Source organism: Capra hircus, chromosome 17, assembly GCF_001704415.2.
Source record: "Capra hircus breed San Clemente chromosome 17, ASM170441v1, whole genome shotgun sequence".
In the NCBI taxonomy this organism is placed as follows: domain Eukaryota; kingdom Metazoa; phylum Chordata; class Mammalia; order Artiodactyla; family Bovidae; genus Capra; species Capra hircus.
Window position 1 is genome coordinate 26,277,520 of NC_030824.1, and position 21,187 is coordinate 26,298,706.

Sequence of the window (21,187 nt, forward strand, 5' to 3'; positions counted from 1 at the left end):
CTGATCTCTGCCCTAACCAGGAGGTCGGGAAGGCACGCCTGTTCATTCTGATCCCCCCAAGGCCTGGGCTTGCCCTTTGCTCCTCTGCAGCCTGCCGTGGTCCATGGGCTGCTGGGCTTGTAGAGAGACCCTGCCCTAAACTCAGGACTGGGCTGGACAGTCCTGGTGACAGTCCGGACAGGACAGACACTCCGGACAGGGTGGGAGACAGACAGTGGAGCTGCTGCCCTCGGGCCCACGGGTATCCTGCTGCTGGCTGTTAACAGCACAGGGCAGCCTGCAAACCGCAGGGCAGGCATCCGTCAGGCCTCTTGCTGGCCCTCCCCACCCCCAGGCCCTGTCTGCTGTGAGGACAGCCTGCTCCTCCTGGACCGGGGTGAGTCACTGTCCTGGGGTCCTTGATCCCGGCCACCGGGCTCGCCCCTGGAGGTCCAGCCTCCCTTTCATGTCTCTGCCTGATTTTTTCTTTCTTCTTCTTACTATTTATAATTTACTGTATCTTGCTGGGATTTTTCTGTTTCCTGGCAAGCTACCTTACATCTGGTCAATAACAAAAGTTTATAAAAATAGAACTACCATATGATCCAGCAATCCCACTCCTGGCCATATATCCGGACAAAACTATAATTCAAAAAGATAATATGCACCCCTGTGTTCATAGCAGCACCATTCATAATAGCCAGGACATGGAAGCAACTTAAATACCCATTGATAGATGAATGGATAAAGAAGATATGGCATATATATACAGTGGAATATTACTCAGTCATAAAAAGAATGAAGTAATGCCATTTGCAACAACATGGATGGAACTGGAGATTATTATACTAAGTGAAGTAAATCAGAAAAAGATAAATACCATATAATATCACTTATATGTGGAATCTGGCTTCCCAGGTGGCTCAGTGGTAAAGAATTTGCCTGCCGAGGCAGGAGAGTCAAGAGACTCCAGTTCAATCCCTAGGTCAGGAAGATCCCCTGGAGAAGGAAATGGAAACCCACTGCTGTATTCTTGCCTGGAGAATCCCATGTACAGAGAAGCGTGGTGGGCTACAGTCCATGGGGTTGCAAAGAGTCAGACACGACTGAGCACAAATACATATGTGGAATCTAAAATACAATCAACCTGCCTGACTTCAGGCTCTACTACAAAGCCACAGTCATCAAGACAGTATGGTCCTGGCACAAAGGCAGAAACATAGATCAATGGAACCAAATAGAAAGCCCAGAGATAAATCCACGCACCTATGGACACCTTATCTTTGACAAAGGAGGCAAGAATATACAATAGAGAAAAGACGATCTCTTTAACAAGTGGTGCTGGGAAAACAGGTCAACCACTTGTAAAAGAATGAAACTAGATCACTTTCTAACACCATACACAAAAATAAACTCAAAATGGATTAAAGATCTAAACGTAAGACCGGAAACTATAAAACTCCTAGAGGAGAACATAGGCAAAACACTCTCCGACATAAATCACAGCAAGATCCTCTATGACCCACCTCCCAGAATACTGGAAATAAAAGCAAAAACAAACAAATGGGACCTAATTAAAATTAAAAGCTTCTGCACAACAAAGGAAACTATAAGCAAGGTGAAAAGACAGCCTTCAGAATGGGAGAAAATAATAGCAAATGAAGCAACTGACAAACAACTAATCTCAAAAATATACAAGCAACTCTTGCAGCTCAATTCCAGAAAAATAAACGACCCAATCAAAAAATGGGCCAAAGAACTAAATAGACATTTCTCCAAAGAAGACATACAGATGGCTAACAAACACATGAAAAGATGCTCAACATCACTCATTATCAGAGAAATGCAAATCAAGACCATAATGAGGTACCATTTCACACCAGTCAGAATGGCTGCTATCCAAAAGTCTACAAGCAATAAATGCTGGAGAGGGTGTGGAGAAAAGGGAACCCTCTTACACTTTTGGTGGGAATGCAAACTAGTACAGTCACTATGGAGAACAGTGTGGAGATTCCCTAAAAAACTGGAAATAGAACTGCCATATGACCCAGCAACCCCACTGCTGGGCATACACACCGAGAAAACCAGAATTGAAAGAGACACGTGTACCCCAATGTTCATCACAGCACTGTTTATAATAGCCAGGACATGGAAGCAACCTAGATGTCCATCAGCAGAAGAATGGATAAGAAAGCTGTGGTACATATACACAATGGAGTATTACTCAGCCATTAAGAAGAATACATTTGAATCAGTTCTAATGAGGTGGATGAAATTGGAGCCTATTATACAGAGTGACAGAAAGGCAATGGCACCCTACTCCAGCACTCTTGCCCGGAAAATCCCATGGACGGAGGAGTCTGGTAGGCTGCAGTCCATGGGGTTGCTAAGAGTCCGATACGACTGACCGTCTTCACTTTCACTTTTCACTTTCGTGCATTGGAGAAGGAAATGGCAACCCACTCCAGTGTTCTTGCCTGGAGAATCCCAGGGACAGGGGGGCCTCATGGGCTGCCATGTATGGGGTCGCACAGAGTCGGACACGACTGAAGCGACTTAGCAGCAGCAGCAGAATACAGAGTGAAGTAAGCCAGAAAGAAAAACATCAATACAGTATACTAACGCATATATACGGAATTTAGAAAGATGGTATCGATAACCCTGTATGCAAGACAGCAAAAGAGACACAGATGTATAGAACAGTCTTTTGGACTCTGTGGGAGAGGGAGAGAGTGGGATGATTTGGGAGAATGGCATTGAAACGTATAATATCATATATGAAATGAATCGCCAGTCCAGGTTCAATGCAGGATACAGAATGCTTGGGGCTGGTGCACTGAGACGACCCAGATGAGGAGCGAGGAGGGAGGGAGGGTCAGGATGGGGAACACGTGTATACCCGTGGCAGATTCATGTTGATGTATGGCAAAACCAATACAATATTGTAAAGTAATTAGCCTCCAATTAAAATAAATAAATTTAAATTAAAAAATACAATACAAATAAACATATTGACAAAGCAGAAACAGACTCATAGACATAGAGAAAAGACTTGTGGTTGCCAAGGGTGGGGAGAGGAGAAGGATGGGTTGGGAGTTTGGGATTAGCAGAGGGAAACTATTAAATAAAGACTGGATAAATAACAATGACCTACTGTAGAGCACAAGGAACTATATTTAACGTCCTGGGATAAAGCATAATGGAAAAAATATTAAAAGAGAATATATATATCTGTAACTCAAAATGTTATATATATATGCATACATGCACACATCTGGACACAATATACACAAGTATGTGTGATTTATGTAAAGTAATATTGTATGAGCTCAGCTGGGAAAGAATCTACCTGTAATGCAGGAGACCTCGGTTTGATTCCTGGGTCAGGAAGATTCCCTGAAGAAGGGATAGGCTACCCATTCCAGTATTCATGGGTTTCCCTAGGGGCTCAGACGGTAAAGAATCTGCCTGCAATGCAGAAGACCTGGGTTCGATCCCAGGAAGATCCCCTGGAGAAGGGAATGGCAACCCACTCCAATATTCTTGCCTGAGAAACCCATGGACAGAGGACCCTGGCAGGCTGCAGTCCATGGGGTCGCAAAAGAGTTGGTCCCAATTTAGCAACTAAACAACAACAAAAACAAATGTTGTGTATGCATGTCTAGCTCTGTCATCTATGTTTGTATCTGCGTGCCGGTCTATCTATATTCAGACCTATATCTGAATGGGATGGAATACCTACACCCATATCTATAGCTACATCCTTACTTACATGCGAGTCCACACTCACCCCCACACCGAATCCACGCCTACACCTACACTCGCCTCACCTCAGTTAGTGAACTGGCCCCTGGTGTCCCACCGGCAGTGCCAACTCCAGCACCTCCCCCGCAGCGAGGAGGACCTGCCCAGTGCAGAGCCCAGAGCCCCACTGACACAGTGGAGACCCAGGTCAGGGGCATTGGGGCTGTGGTCAAAGCACCAGGGACAGACAGAGACTGGTGCTGGTCCCCTTTTGCTGGATGCCCCTTCTCCAATATCCACGAAGGTTCCTACCTTCCTGCAAACATAACCGCTGGCCTCTGCATCCCTTGCCACTGTAACCACCTGCTAGAAGCCGCCTGTGTGAGCATCGTCCTGGCCCTCCCCCTGCTGTCTAATGGCCAAACCTGCAGTGGCACTGTGTGTTCACGAAGCATAGTGAGTGCAGGGAAGGGTCCACATCTGGACTCCCTCCTGCCTCACCAGCCAGGACCAGGGGGCTCCCCAGCTCTGCCCTCCCCCTGAGCCTATCAGCACCCCGGGTCCCCCCACAGGCTCAGCTGTCCCCCAGGAGTCCTGGGCAGCTACCCCACTTCTGGGAGCCCCCTTACTGTGGGAGGCACACTGTATGTGGTATGCCTGGGCACTGCTCCTGTTATGTACGGGTCATTCCCTGCCTGACCCCTCTGTCTCCCCAGCCCTGTGCGGGGTGCCCTCTCTTCCCAGCAGGGTGTCTGGTGCCCATGGTTAGGTACCCCGGCCTCCAGCTTCTGCCTCTCCTCAGGAGATGGCCCCCCCTTCCCGTGGAGGCTCACCTCCTTTCCCATTCTCTAGGAGGATATTCCCATCAGTCTTCCTGGTGCTCCAGGCACCACCAGACGTGGAGACGTGCCCATCTCTCCATCGCCCTCTCCCAGGTGCCCATATGGCAACACCCAGGGCAGCACCTCCCCCACCCTCCATATCTAGTTCTCATTTGGACAGTTCAGGGGCCTTAGATAGACCCCGACCCTACCTTACCCCCTACATGGCCTGCTTCCTAGATTCAGGTGGTGGCGTCCAGCCTGACTTCTCTCTCCCCTGGGGTTGCAGGATACAGTTGTTGCCCTCATCCGGCTCCCAGACACCTGGTGCCTGCTCCCCTGGACCAAGTCCCCCCTGTTTCTCCCTCCCTTGTCGGCTCCTCCAGGCTGACTTCTGCCTGTCCCTGCACTGCCCCTGACTTGAGCCACTGCAAAGCGCCCCTGGAGTCTCTGCCCTCTGGCCCACAACCCCTGGCTGGTCCCACCTGACTTGGTTGGCAAGTCGACCCCAGTTGCCCTTAGCTGCCAGCTGAGTTTGGTTTGGAAGGAGACCGAAGTGAAAAGTCGTGGCGGTGCTTCTCTGCCCAGCCCTGCATGCATGCCTTGCGTCTCCAATGGTGGTTTATCCTTCCCAGGGTGGGTTCCCTCTGCCCAGGTGCCTGTCCGCTGAGCATTGTGTTCCCCCCACCTAGTTCGAGCGTCGGGGGCAGCAGCTGGGCTCCCCCATCCCCCAGGACCACTGCAGCTTCCTCGGGATCTGACTCTGCTCACTGAGCTGACATCATCTAACTCCAGGAAGGACTGGAATCCAACGCAGAGAAGGACGAATAGACCAAATACGGAGAACTGGCACTTCCTGCCAGGTTCAAGAATCATTTGCAAAGGTTTGGTCTTTAATGATGAAACCAGTTGGGAAAAGTCAGCATATTGAAGACTACCAGATTAATCCTCTGATTCCGTTTTAACATGTATAGTTGAGGGTTGATTCTAAATTCGTGGTTTAAAATTGGACCTTGTCAGAGAATTTAAAACATTTGCAAACAATCTTGAAATGCTTCAGAGAATTTGAGATGTGGTATACGTTTGATATACTAGACACAGGAGAATTTTGTAAGCACATAGGAGAGCTTCTGCAGGGATATCAGGCCTTCGAAGTTCTTAAAGAGAAAAGAAAATATGCCACATTTATAAGTGTCATTTTAAAAGGTTCAAGGGAATTTAGGCAGAAATGGAACTGGTTATTGTTTAATAGTGTTTAATATATTCAATCTGAGTTAATTAAACATTAATCAAAGAAAAGGGGAAGCTGAGCGTTCTTTTATTATATTTATAACCATGGAAATATGATCTCTAGGTTTCACTTTAAAACCTTAAAACAGGTTTGGAAAAGTGTAACTTCAATAAACTGTATATAAAATTTTAAAAATAAATCTTAAATAATCTTTCCTGTGAATAAAGTCTCCGCAGACAAAAACCCAAGTGAAACCCCAGAAACAAAACATTAAAGCCCAAGAACCCCAAATCAATCAGAGCTCAGCCCCACCTCAGCACAGCCTGGCCACAGGAGACCCCGAGGCCTGGCCTCTGGCCCCTTCCCCTCTGTCCGTGTTTATGGAGTGAGCGTAGTAATGCGCCAGGCCCTGTTCAGAGCAAGCGGCCTGCGAGCCTGGCAGGCTCACGGCCCCCAGAGTGGCAGTCGGGGTGGCGGGGTGGGCAGCTGGTTCTCAAAATGGGTTCCAGTGGAGTCAGTGGCCCCTGGGAATTTGTTGGAAATGAAGATTCCTGGGCTCCACCCTGCATACTGAATCCACATCTCTGGGGTGGAGCGCAGTGACCTATTTGTAAGGCGCCTCTAGGTGATTCTGATGCTGCTGGAGTCAGAACCAGGCCGAGGGACCTGCCGCATCCTCATGGTGGGCCTCCCAGTCCCTCCCAGTCTGCCTGCGAACCTGCTCTGCTCTCTGAGTGGTGGAGCGGCTGTCACAGCATCCTGAGACCTGCTGGAACCTGGGACCCTTTGCTGCAGTGCTTGTACCTGGACAAAGGTCTCCTTGGGCAACAAAACACAAAGAAACTCTAAGGGACTAAAAATAACTGTGAGCATGTGCAGTTGGGGCAAATTCTGGACAAAAGATACAAAAAGACTAAAACCCAATTGCCACTTCTGAAGAGCCAGGAGCAAAAGCAGGGTACTGTGCATGCCCCCTGCACACAGCACCATCTACGGGGTGGACAGACCACCTAAGCCACTCCTCCAGCCTGAACCCTGGACACACCGCTACCCTCACTGCATATAGGGAACCAGCTCAGCTCGCCTCAGGGAGCTCCACCTCCAGGAGCAGGCTAGGGAAGCTGTTGCTTGTTTTCCCTGCCTTCTGTAGCCACAGAAGCCCCAATAAAGCTTTGCCTAAATTTTTTGTTTGGCCTCTGATTAATTTCTATTGATTAGGGAGGCAGAGAACCCTGGTCAGATCATCAGGAAACAGCATCACAGATAATGATGAATCTTATCCCAAATAATGTCCTAAAAATTGGAAGTCAGTGCCCATGCTGGCTTCCTCTTATTTAAATCAGATATGGCTCTGAACCTCAGGCTCGGTTGCTGGTGGGTGAGAGACTCATGGCCAGCCCATCCACTGCTGCAGGACTTGGTCAGTTCACTGGCTGTCCCCAAACCCTGAGTCTTGGCCTCTTTGAAGAGGGGCAGGAAGGAGTGCATGGGAGTGAGGTCAGAGGTGGCAGTGTGGGTTCACATGCCTGTCAGGCTCTGGCTATCCTGCCCCTGGCAGCCTTGCTCCCACACAGCCAGAGCCTGTGGGCTGACTGTCACTTACAGGTCGTGGGAGCTTTCCTGCTTCACAGTTTGGATCCATGACCAAGCTCATTCAGCTTCCCCTAAGAGAGGGCGTCACCAACCGGGGTCATCCATAGCTCTTCAAGTTACTCTGCCCTTGGATGGGGCAACCCTGATAATTAAGAATAGTTGGAGGATTCTTGGGCAAGTGTGACCAGAGGGGACCTCCCTGGTGGTCCAGTGGTTAAGACTCCATGCTTCCACTGGAGGGGCATGGATCTGATCCCTGATCAGGGAATTAAGATCTCTCACACACCTTGGAGCAGCTAAGCCCGTCTACCACAACTAGAGAGCCCGTATGCCGCCAACGCCTGAGCCCACGCGCCACAACTACTGAAACCCACGAGCCCTAGAGCCAGTGCTCCACACCAAGAGAAGCCACTACAATGAGCAGCCTGCGTCCTGCAACCAGAGAGCAGCCCCCACTCACTGCAGCTAGAGGTAGCCCGCTCACAGCCACAAAGACCCAGCACAGCCGAAAAGAAATTTAAAAATGTAAAAAGAAGTTGTTGGCATCTTGCCTGCTGTTCTGTCCTCGTTGACCAGTCTACTGCATCAGATCAGGGTTGACAGCAGATACCAGGAGCTGGGGGAGGCAGGAGGGATCCTCCCCAGCAACCCCCAGCCATGCTGGGTCTTCAGATTGGTCTCTGGGTTTAAGCCTCCCAGTGATGGTGCTCTGTCAAGGCTAATAGATCCTGTGTCAAAATGTTTTGATTTGGGAGCTCCAGTGTTGCCACCGGGTAGAGACAGCTAACCACTGGTTAGTTAGCCTTGAGCTACTGTGAGTCTGCTTTCCAGCCCTGGGTGCACCTGGCTAAGCTGCTTCCCCATCCTGGGCCTCTGTGCACTCTGGGTAGAGCAGGGCCACTGGACTGCATTCGCGACAGGAAAGGAAGGAGTATTAGTATCCTGCTGATGCAGGAGTGAGGCAAGGACTTGGTGACCCATGATCAGGGGCTGAGGGTTCAAACCCACGCTCTCCTGGAAGCAAGGTCCTGTGGCACCCCAGGTCCACAGTCCTTGAAAGCCCTGCCCGTCCCTCTCTGGATGGGCGGTGTCATGGCATGTCAGTCATGCTGTGACCGTCCCACTGAGCTGAGAATGGAGCCCAGAGTACCAGGCTTCAACAGGGCATTGGCTCAGAACCCAATCCCATTTTATCCTAGGAGCACACTGAACCAAAGAGGTGAAACTCCAACACACTGAAAACTACAAGACAGCAAGGAAAGAAACTGAAGAGGACACTAATAAATGGAAAAGTATCCTTGCTCATGGATTGGAAAAATGTTGCTAAAATGACCATACTACCCACAGCTATCCATAGATTCAGTGCATCCCTGTCAAAATGCCAATGATATTTTCCCTCAGAAATAAAACAAATAATTCCTATAATTTCTGTGGAATCACAAAAGACTCCAAAGCAATCTTGAGAAAGAAGAACAAAGCTGGAGGCATCACATGCCTTGATTTCAAACTATATTACAAGGCTACGATCATCAAAACATATGGCATTGGCATAAAAACAGACACATCGATCGATGGGACAGAATAGAGAGCCCAGAAATAAACCCAGGCACACATCGCCAGTGAAGTTATGACCAAGGAGCCACGAATATATAACAGGGAAAAGACAGTCTCCTCAATAAACTGTGCTGGACAGGCCAGGGAAAACTGAACAGCTATATACAAAACAGCAAGCTGGACCACTATCTTACACTATCATGCACAAAAGTTAACTCAAAATGAACCAAAGATTTGAGCATAAGACCTGGAACCATCACATTCCTAGAAGACACAGATGTAGAGGACGGTCTTGTGGACACAGCAGGGGAAGGAGGGAGTGGGACGAATGGAGAGAGTAGCCTTGATACATACTACCGTGTGTGAAATAGATAGCCAGTGAGAAGTTACTGTGTAGCACACGGAGTTCAGCTCAGGGCTCTGTGATGACCTCGGGGGTGAACCGGCAGGGAGGGAGGTCCAAGAGGGTGGAGATATATGGCTGATTCGCACTGTTGTATGGCAGAAACCAACACAACATTCTAAAGCAATTATCCTCCAGTTAAAAAACAAAAATAAAGTGAACTCAAAAAGAAAATAACTAGAAGAAAACATCCTGCCTGGAGTCTTCTCTACACACTGGCCCCCTGGAGAAGCCATGGGGGCTTCTGATGCCCACAGTGCCTATGTGCACTCTGCCTTTCACCTCCACCAAGCAAGCCCACAATCTTCCTGGGTCTCCTCACCATTGATGCACAAACTCCCTGTGCTTAGTTTCCAAGCTCCCCACCAGCCCCGACTTCAGTGTAAAGCAACAGAATGAGTGGCTTAAGAGATAAAGTAAGATCTGAAATACAGTCTCTTATTACCACATTCATAATGCTTTCCAGTCCCCTCGCCACCAAGGTTTCTTAGATTGACCTAAGTTTGGGGGCTTTTACCTCCTCCTGACCTGTAACAAGCAGCTCACAGACCAGCCAGGCACAACTTTCAACAGGTCTTCTGGGCACACCATCCCCGTGAAGTGGCCCCAGCGGCTGAGCGACACTTACCCTCATGCCCAGCTCTATGTTCTCCCCGCCATACACCTCCATGCCCGGGTCCAGCAGACCAATGTCCCCGAAGTACTCCCGGTCCACAATGAAGGAGCAGCCGATCATGGCCGGGGTCCTGGGGAGAAGCGGACAGGGGCTGAGCAGGTCATCAGTGTGTGGCATGGACCCTGGCAGCCTGGGGGGGGCCCGCCACCCTCTCTCCAAGTCCTCACACATCATCCCTGAGCTCCTTGTCTTCACCTGGTCACTGTGCCCAGGGCTTGCCTCAGGCTTGTCTTTGCACCCATCAGAGATGATAAAAAAAAACCAGCATTCAATTCAGGCAACTTAGTGTAGATTTTAAAAATTTAAAAATCTGATGACCCAGTGAGTTATTTAGTTGCCCTGACCATAATCTCCCAAGCTTCAGTCACTTACCTACCCCCTCCATTATTTTATCCGTGTATCAGGAATCAGGGCTGCAACTGGCAGTCACACAGCTTGCACACTGCTCAGCTCTATGGAACCCCCTCAATATCAGGCTCTGTCTGAATGACACGCCTTGAAATTGTACAGTGTACAACCTCTGCACCTCTATGCAACAGACTGCCAGCTGTACTATATTCCTGTAATAATTCTATTTAGTGAAGTGAGTGAAGTCGCTCAGTCGTGTCCGACTCTTTGTGACCCCATGGACTGTAGCCTACCAGGTTCCCCGGTCCATGGGATTTTCCAGGCAAGAATACTGGAGTGGGGTGCCATTTCCTCTCCAGGAGATCTTCCTGACCCAGGGATTGAACCCGGGTCTCCAGCTTTGTAGGCAGATGCTTTACCATCTGAGCCACGAGGGAAGCTCAATAATTCTATTTCCATCTACACACTTTAAAAATGTCAGTAAATCTTGCCTTGCCCCAAGCAATTGTATCTGTAAGATCATGTGTCAATGTGCTAGTTATATTTTCTTCTAAGATGTATTAGCAATTTATCAATGTGGAGACCTCCACTGGACTCATGGAGCAGTGGTGATCAAAGCAGGTCGTGAATGGACAGAGTGGCAGAGAAAAGTGGGCAGTCTCACTGTGAGTGGACCTGCACACTCGCTGACTCATTCATTCATTCCTGATACACTCACATCATAAACGCAGGGTATACTGAGAACCTATTAGTTGGAGGAGAAAAAAACACATAAAGGAAAAATATCTTTCTAGCAATAGGCACAATCTCTGTTTTGTAAGAAAGCAGGACCTTCCTAGCTTTTGTTTTTAATTTATTTATTTTTATTTTTGTCTGTACTGGGTCTTCATTGTTGCACAGGCTTTTTCTCTAGTGGCAGAGAGCAGGGGCCATTCTCTAGTTGCAGAGAGTGGGCTTCTCATTGGGATGGCTTCTTTTGTTGCAGAGCACAAGTTGTAGGGTGTGCACACTTCAGTAGTTGTGGCTCCCGGCCCAGGCTCAGTAGCTGTGCAGGCTTAGTTGCTCCGAGGAATGTGGGATCTTCCCGAATCAGGGATTGAACCCATGTCTCCTGCATTTGCAGGCAGATTAGTTACCATTGAGTCACCAAGGAAGTCCCCTTCCAAGCTTTGGATGGAAGAATTTGCTTCACAACAAAGATAACCATCTTGTAGGCTAAGGGCTCAGTTTCTTCCAAGCTCTTAGAGGACTGGCAAAGGCTCCCCCACTGTCCCCAAAGGCCCCCCAAGACCCCCGAAAGACAGGGCTGCGGCTGCCCTCTCCTCTGCTTCCACTTGTGCGCACCCACTGCTTCACAGGTATGAAATCTCTCTTCAATGAAAACAATACAAAAAGTTGTTCTTAGTCACAGTTTAAAAGAACCATTTCTGCTCCCAGTGACTGGGACATCAGAAGCAAGTGCCCATGATTTGTCCAAGAGTAACAGAGGCATTAAAAGGCAATTATCCTTTTATTTGTGTAAAGATCCAATTTGTTCTGTCGTGACATTTGGGCCACAAATCTAATAGTAACGAAATTTTAATGTCATCTGTGACGTGTAGCAAGCGTTTAACTGGTTAAGTTATAGTTCACCAACGACGACAGCTATTTCTTTCATTTTCTTAACGACAACACAAAAATCTCAGGGTGATCTCTGATGAATTAAACTGCCAAGTCCCTGCCAAGTCTATTACAGCTGTAATGATTTTTTTATTATTGCTCCGAGTTCCAAAATAAACTTCACCTCACAAGGCGACGGTAGCAGAGTCAGCTGGCTCTGAATTTATTTGCATGAGAAATTCTTGCTGTGATTACAGAAAACAGTAAAGGCTGAGGGTTCTCCGGTTTGGCAGAGGAGGAACTTGGTCACCTTGGGGAGCATCCTTACGTCTGGGCTGCTGTGCTGCCTGCCGGGATACAGCCTCTCCACGAGGATGTTCACCTGGGCTCCTGCCTTGCAGAGGCCACAGACATGTAGACACACACAAACACCACACACATGCATGGACAAGCATACACACACAACAGACACACATGAATACATGGACACACACACACAACTCCCATACCCCATAAGGACAGACACACACACAATAAGCAGATGTACAGATATACAGACACACGTTACACACACAGTCCCACAAATGTACTCGCAAACACATACACACCCCAACGCACACAGATACATATATACACACATAACATGCACACACACAATACACCGATAAACACACGTGTGCACACACATAAACACAGATACACACCTGCAGCAAACACACAGAGATACATACAGCACATGCATACACAGAGATACACACAGACACACATCTAGGCATTCACACATAGGCACACATCCCCAGGTCCATGAAGCCTCGGATTTCTGTATAAATAGGAGCTGATAAAATGAAGATCACAAATGGGCTCTTCAGCTTTTGGGAGAGTGACAAGGGACAAGAGAGGTGCCTGCTCTCGATGTCTTGAAGAAGAACACAGGCTCACAGGCAGGGCAGTGCCAGGTGATCAGCATAAGCACAGGGGAAGACAGCCGACCAGGTGTAGGGGCCACATGCGCTGGTGCCAAGGTGGTGTGCATTGGCTCAACCCTCCTGGAAAAGTCTGAAGCTAAGAACAGAGAGCCAGCAATACTTGTGCAGTGTTACAAGCTGAGCCAGCTCCCTGCACACCAGCTGTGTGCCCTTGGGCAAGCTGCTCAGCTTCTCTGTGCTCAGCTTCCCTGCCAGTAATATGAGAGGCAGAATGGTGCCTCCTCCAAACGCGGTTGTGCAGATTAAAACTATATGGAGGAGAGTCTGGAGCCTGGGGACCATTTACTGTTACTACTTTATCCCCTAATTCCGTGGCTGGTATTTATCCTAGGAGACTGATCCAAAAGCTATTTGCACAAAGCTGTGCACTGCAGCGTGAGTTATAGTGGCAAAAGGGAAATCAACTTAGAGTCCATCAGTGTAGATGGTCGAATGAGTTTCGAGCCGTTCTTTTGACGGATTGTTACCTACCCAGCAGGTGAGGTGCTTATCAAGACCACCCAGTGCCATAAGAAGTGATGCTTGGGAGAGGGTAAGTGACAAGTCAGCAAGGAAAATATCACCAACCTACCACTGTGACCAGAGAAGCAATTATGTGGGAGTGTGCCTGTATGCACAGGCTTCCCCCGTGGCTCAGCAGTAAAGAATCTGCCTGCCATGAAGGAGACACAGGGGGTGCAGGTTCGATCCCTGGGTCGGGAAGATCCCCTGGAGGAGGAAATGGCAGCCCACTCCAGTGTTCTTGCCTGGAGACTCCCATGGACACAGGAGCCTGGTGGGCTACAGTCCGTGGGGTCACAAAGACTCAGCCATGCCTGAAGTGACTGAGCATGCATGCATGCACGCCTATAATGTGCACACGGATCTATGCATGGTCTTGTGTGTGTCCGTCTCTGTGTGCAGATCTATGTGTGATCTTGTGTGTGTGTGTCTCTGTGTGTGGTCTTGTGTGTGTGTCCGTGTGTGCAGATCTATGTGTGGTTTTGTGTGTGTGAGCATGTACATGTGTCTGTGGTCTTGTGTGTGTGTCTATGTATGTGGATCTATGTGTGGTCTTGTGTGTGTGTGTGTGTGTGTACGGATCTATGTGTGGTCTTATGTGTGTGTGGATCTATGTGTGGTCTTGTGTGTGTGTCCGTGTGTGCAGATCTATGTGTGGTTTTGTGTGTGTGAGCATGTACATGTGTCTGTGGTCTTGTGTGTGTATCTGTGTATGCAGATCTATGTGTGATCTTGTGTGTGTGTGTCTCTGTGTGTGGTCTTGTGTGTGTGTCTGTGTGTGCAGATCTATGTGTGGTTTTGTGTGTGTGAGCATGTACATGTGTCTGTGGTCTTGTGTGTGTGTCTATGTATGTGGATCTATGTGTGGTCTTGTGTGTGTGTGTCTGTGTGTACGGATCTATGTGTGGTCTTATGTGTGTGCGGATCTATGTGTGGTCTTGCATGTGTGTCTGTGTATGCAGATCTATGTGTGGTCTTGTGTATGTCTATGTATGTGGATCTATGTGTGGTCGTGTGTGTGTGTGTGTGTGTCTCTGTGTGCGGATCTATGTGTGGTCTTATGTGTGTGCGGATCTATGTGTGGTCTTGCATGTGTGTCTGTGTGTGCGGATCTATGTGTGGTTTTTTGTGTGTGAGCATGTACATGTGTCTGTGTGCTTGCACTTGTATCTTCGTGCTTCTCTATGCATGAGTGTGCATCTGAGAGTATGGGTGTGACTCAGACCCTCATTCCATGTTTCCCTGCTTGCGGAGGGGAGCAGGTGCTGGGTGTGGGCCCCTCCGCCAACCCCACAACACCCCCTCTTTTCTTCTAGGTTCATCTGGCCCCACTGGAAACCGACTTACACCGTGGTCCCTCTGCGTCCACCAGACATGCTGGCATGAATCTGGACTGCCCCAGGGACAGGGGTGCAAACCCACACGTGGGCTCTGCGGCCCCAGGAAGATGCAAGCCAGGTGACCCGAGGGGCTGCAGCTGCCCTCCTGGAGGCGGGGGGCCCACAGAATGCAGCCAGTGCCCCACACCTGTGCTCTGCTAGCAGCTCAGAGCCACACGGAGACAAACACGCCACTGGTCATGGGTCCCGTTTCAACCTCGTGCAGAATTCAGGAAATAGCTCCATTTCAATGATACAGTTCACGCGGGCAGCCACCTCCGGCACACAGGACCCCTGGGGCCACGAGGGCCCCCCAGCCCCTCACTGCCCTCTCTTTCTCCATCTGTCAAGGCTGAGATACTTCTCTGCAGAAATCCAAGCCTTCTTTTGACCATTTTCTTCCTTGAGCTTCCAGGATAATGATTGGCAGAGAAATTTCCTTAGGTAAATTTTCACACACCAGCCTCTCCCAGGCCAGCTTACTCAGAGCAGATGTGGGAGCTGTGTCCTTCAGGAGAAGGGCATCGGCCCCTCTCCCAGGTCCAAGGGAGACCAGAAACCCCAGAGCAGTTCTCAGGAAAGACCCTTTCAGGCCCACAGACTGGCCCCAGGGATGCAGGTTCCCAGCCCGAGGTCAGGTCTCGTGACGCAGTAAGGGACAACATCACAACGTTTGCCAGGAGCCTTTGCTGCAGGAGCTGGGGTGCCAGGGCTTCTTCTCACAGGTCTGCCACTGAGGGGAAGTTGTGGGAAGACTTCCCTGAGATGGTGGAGAGGAGGGCCATCCTCTGGATAATGACCTTGGAAGCAAAGACCTCAAGGCTGCCCTTGGAGTCTTGTCACTCCAGACTCACCAGCCCAAAGGGCATGTGAAGCAGGCTGTTGGGAGCAGTGGGGACTGCGGCACTGTCCCCCGCCCCCACCCTGAGAGCTCAGTAACAACTCAGCTCCAGTGGATCATCACCAGCTAGGAATGGACACCTGGGTTTTTCCAGAATCTTCTACTTTTCAAAGAGTAGATACCAATTTCTTGTGAAATCTCTTAAGTATAAACATTGGTTCCAAGTTTGAGACATATATGACAAATCAGGGGACATACTGAGACTCAAGTGGCTTCCTGAGAACTTGAATCACAAGGTCACGCCACTCTAGGCTCCCCGGGCACTGTGCACACTAAGAGTGGGAGATTCAGAACGCCTTGTTCTCCCCCCAAGAAGAATGGCTGGGCCTCTGGGAGCTGTCCAAGGCATCACTAGGCGGTCAGTGAGTCCCAGCATGGAGCCTGCTGAGGGCCCAGCAGGGTCTGGGGAGAGGCTGGTTGGCTTCCTCTCCAATTTGCAGGAAGCCTTGGCTGGGTGTGGTTAAAGCGATCGCACAGGCCAGCTGGCCACCAGCCCTGAAGGTGGCCTTGAGAGGCCCCTGTCAGGGTTCTGCTTCCCCAGTGGGCTGCACTCATGCACACGGAGGATACAACTTGGGGACTAGCTGTGACAGTGGCACCATGTGGACCTGAGGAATGTTTGTGATTGTCACATGCATTATTGGATGTGAACGGCCCTCAGGGTCTCATCTCCACATGGCTGTGTGTCGGCTCCGTCCCCATGGGGTCACCCTGCTGGGAGATGCCCAGAGAGGCTTGGGATCTCCTGACCTTGGAGCAGGGCTCTGCAGAGGGCTCTCTTCTGGACACAGGCATGTTCATTTCTTGCAGCTGTGAAACAAGCACCACATGAACTGGGGCTTCAGACAAGAGATATTTGTCCTCCGCTAGCTCTGAAGGTCAGAAGTCTGAGGTCAAGGTGTGGGCAGGGCCATACTCCCTCTGAAGCTCCAGAGGAGGACCCGCCCTGCCTCTTCCAACTCCTGGTGGCCAGGTGTCCTTGGCTTGTGGCTGCATCCCTCCCATCTCTGACTCCGGAGTGGCATGGTGTTTCCTCTTCTGTGTGTCTCTTACAAGGACACTTTCAGCAACATTCAGGACCCAGCTGGGTCATCCACAGTAATCTCCCCGTCACAACATTCTAACTACATCTGCAAAGACCCTTTTCCCAATGAGGTCAAATTCGTGGGTTCTGGGTGATCAGGACGTAGACATGGCTGTCTGCTGTACCCAGCCTTCCATCTCGGCCTTCTTATAAACCCTGTAGTACCTTCTTGGGAGACCATCTCTCTCCTTGCATGTACTCCCTGTGGGATGGGGAGTCTCCAGAACTTCCCCTTGGTGAAAGTCACTGGGTCCTTGGAGGGCCCTTCTCCCATCCACTTCCAGGAAAGATAGGGGCAGGGGTTTGTGACCCTGGAGACTGTCCTCGGGGCTGACTGAGGTGGAGGGGACACCCTCTTCCCAGTGTGCAGGGAAAAGTCTGGCATTTCCGCTGGCTCCTCCTCTAACTGGGTGCTCATGTCTCTGCAAAGCTGCTTTGATTCATGTTGGCTGGAATTCTTCTCTTGATAATGGAATCCCCCAGATCTCAGCTCAGAGATGCTAATTTAATGGAATGATAAGCAGCTTGGGCGTTAGAATTATTACCTTTTTGTATGTTTTAAAATTCATTTAAAAAGTCATCTCAACAGAGTTAAAGTCACGCGAAAAGAGGACACATCCGTTGAAAGTGTGTGGTTCGACTGGCCTGACTGATGGATATCCTGGGGTAACCCCGACCCAGTCCAGGCGGAGAACGTGCCCATCCCAGGGCTCCTGGGCCCTCCAGGAGCTCTCCCCGCCCTGCCTCCTCCACCAGGCGTCTGCGTTCTCTGGACTTCTCTGTACATCAATCACACCGTGTGCGCTCTTCCATGTATGACGTTTTTGCCACACTTTGAGTTTCGTCCTCATTGTTATGGGCATCACCATACGTCCCTTTGTAGTTCTGAGAAGCATCCCATTACGTGGCTAGATCACACTTCATTTATCTATTTACATGTTGATAGACATTTGGGTTCAATTCAGGACTATTGTGAATAAACCTGCTGCTATGAACATTCGCAGCTTTGTGTAGACATACGTTTTCATCTCTTTTGGGCAAATATCTGGGGTGGAACGGCTGGTCATGTAGGAAGTCTTTTAACCTCTAGGAGAAACTGCCAGGTTTCCAAATGCTCTTGCTAATGTCTGCTCCCACCGGCCACGCTGAGAGTTGCAAATGCTCCGTGTTGCCATCGGTCTATCTGACCGACATTGTATCTTATTTCCCTAGTGACTCTGTAGTGACTCTCCATGGGTGTGTTACTGTTTTGTCTACCTCCTTGTGTGTAGTATTTGTTCAAGGTCTTTGCCCGTTTTTTTTTTTTTATTTGGGGTTTTGGCATCAGGGCTTTCTAATTCTTTCCAGGTGGTGTTAATAAGGAGCAAAGTTTAAGACAACTTGCAGTCTGGCCAGAGCATTCTTTCTTCAGCTTGAGCATCCAGGCTGCTCTGAGACTTGATTTCTTGCTGAACAGCTCTTTGCTAATGGAGGGTAGGTGCCCAGAAGTCCCTCTAAGACCCTCCTAGGGGAAGAAACAACTTGTAAAGGTGCCATGATAGACAGTTCTGGTCACTCATGGGCAGAGTGGCCTGTTTCAGCAGGAACACACCAGATTGTAGAGATGAGGCAGGAGGGGTCCCTGCCTGAGGCCTTGAAACCCCAAACCCCTGTGGGGAGAACTGGCCAAGGCTCCAGGGGATCAACAGACCCTGGAGATGAACATTCACTCCAAGAAAAATACCTCCAGCCTGTTGGGCTCCCAGGAGAAAGTGGCAGCCCCAGTTGATTTTGAAGCATAGATTTCCCAGGGGTTCAACAGACCAGGGAAAAGAAGGGAGGGGCTGAAAACTGCAGAAGGTCAGTCAGTGATGGAAATGAATGAAGCAAGCCAGGTGCAAGAAGAGTGACCGTGCAAATCTGAAGGCAGAGCAACACAGAGACATTAGGGAGTGGTGGGGACTGCAGCAAATTGGAGACCTCAGCCCTGTTTAGATAGGGCGTCACTTCTCAGCTCCAGTGACTGGCTGCCCTGTGAGAACGTGCACCTTCTCATCTTAATAAAAATGCATTTTTAACATGGGAAAAACTCTCCATTTCAGGTACGGGAACCAATTCAAAATAAATAAGTGCTTTGGAGGATGTTCTCTATAGCACATCCACCATCCTGGGTCTGCTGGTTTCTTTGCCCTCTGCTCCTTTGTGACGCGCGTGGTGTTGCCTCTGTCTGGCCGTCTGTCCCTCGTTCTGTCTGGGTCTCTGTCTCCTTCTCACTCCCTCTCTGCATCCCTATTCCTTTCTGCTCCCTGGCACCGTCCTCGTTTTGTTTCTTAGTGCGCATCCTCCCCCGAATCTCTGGCTTTCTCTGCTCATCCTGAAGTAGGCAACAGATGGGCCCCAGGTTAGACATTTACAACGGGTTTCCCTATTTGCATTTCAGGGGGCTCAGGCTGGATTCCTGAGACAAGAGAGAGGTGGGCTCCAGGCATTTACCATCAGCCTCTTGTTTGCCCTCTGAGATGGAAATAACAGCAGAAACAGGGTAAATAGCCATTGTATGTCCTCTTGTAAACACCTAAAGTAATAGTCATGGCAAGGACAAAGAGGGGCAAATCCTTTACCCTGTTTGAGTAAAGGATTAAGGGATCTCTGCTTCCCCCTTTTTGGGACAAAGGAGACACTACGTACGCCCCCAAAAGGCTCCTTTATGAGAATGAAAATCAAGGGATAACGCCAGGCCATAAAGAGCCTTGCTTTTCCCACAAGCATTTACTTTACTTTGAGATCCATCTTGGCTGAGAGGTGTGTGCGCACCCAGGGGAGGGTCCCAGGGTAGGTCAGGTGTGGAAAAAGGAACCAGATAATTAGCCTGAAGGAAGACAAAGACCCAGAAGAACTGACCTATATAAATGACTTAACCACCTCTTTACTGTGCTGCTCACCACTAGGAGGGGCCCACCCTTTCTCTCCGGGCGTTTGTCTCTGCCTTGCTTCTGTCTTAACTAAGCAAACATCTTCTCCACGTGCTCTCCCACTTGTGGTCATGCTATGTCTGTAATAATAAACCTTGTACCTGCATTTATAGTTTCTGCCTCTGTGATAAATGCATTTTTCACTGGGTGCAAAGATCCAGAGAAAAATAGCTTCTAGCCTCTAGCCCTTGCTGGTCTGGTGGCTAGAATTCTTGGCTCTCATCCAGGCTTCCCAGGTTCGATTCCCGGGCAGGGAATGAAGATCGTGCTTCACACCACTGCTCACTGCTGCTTCCCTGAGATTCATCTGTCTTGTTCCCCTCTCTCTTTGCTTGGTGTCTCCCTTTTTCTGCTCTCTCCAAGTCTGTGTGTCTGTGTTCTTTTTCTCTGTCTCTTTTACTGGCTCTTTCTCTTTGGATGTTCCCTCTGTCTGTCTGTCTCCCTCCTCCCTCCTTCTCTCTCCTTCACCTGACCTGGTTATCAGTCAGTTCAGTCATTCAGTCATGTCCAACTCTTTGTGACCCCATGGACTGCAGCACACCAGGCTTCCCTGTCCATTACTAACTCCTGGAGCTTACTCAAACTCATGTCCATCAAGTCAGTGATGCCATCCAACCATCTCGTTCTGTTACCCTCTTCTCCTCCTGACTTCAATCTTTCCCACCATCAGGGTCTTTTCCAATGAGTCAGTTCTTTGCATCAAGTGGCCAAAGTATTAGAGCTTCAGCTTCAGCATCAGTCTTTCCAATGAATATTCAGAACTGATTTCCTTTAGGATTGACTGGTTTTATCTCCTTGCAGCCCAAGGGACTCTCAAGAGTCTTCTCCAACACCACAGTTCAAAAGCATCAATTCTTCAGTGCTCGGCTTTCTTTATAGTCCAACTCTCACATCCATACATGACTACTGGAAAAACCTTAGCTTTGACTAGATGGACCTTTGCTGGCAAAGGAATGTCTCTGCTTTTGAATATGCTATCTAGTTTGGTCATAACTTTTCTTCCAAGGAGTAAGCGTCTTTTAATTTCATGGTTGCAGTCACCATCTGCAGTGATTTTGGAGCCCCCTAAAATAAATTCTCTCACTGTTTCCATTGTTTCCCCATCTATTTGCCATGAAGTGATGGGACCAGATGCCATAATCTTAGTTTTCTGAATGTTGAGCTTTAAGCCAACTTTTTCACTTTCCTCTTTCACTTTTATCAAAAGGCTCTTTAGTTCTTCTTCACTTTCTGCCACAAGGGTAGTGTCATCTTTGTATCTGAGGTTATTGATATTTCTCCTGGCAATCTTGATTTCAGCTTGATTCCAACCCAGCATTTCACATGATTTACTCTGCATATAAATTAAATAAGTAGGATGACAATATAAGCCTTAATGTATTCCTTTCCCGATTTGGAACCAGTCTGTTGTTCCATGTCCAGTTCTAACTGTTGCTT

General features: G+C 49.1%; 1 protein-coding gene across 1 annotated transcript in view; it reads right to left on the reverse strand.

Moving 5' to 3' along the window:
* GALNT9 (polypeptide N-acetylgalactosaminyltransferase 9) overlaps window positions 1-21,187 on the reverse strand; it is a 121,427-nt gene that overhangs the window by 36,142 nt on the left and 64,098 nt on the right. The window contains exon 6 of the mRNA XM_018061448.1: window positions 9,954-10,071. Within this exon, the coding sequence (XP_017916937.1) occupies window positions 9,954-10,071 (118 nt within the window). The remainder of the gene's footprint in view (window positions 1-9,953; window positions 10,072-21,187) is intronic.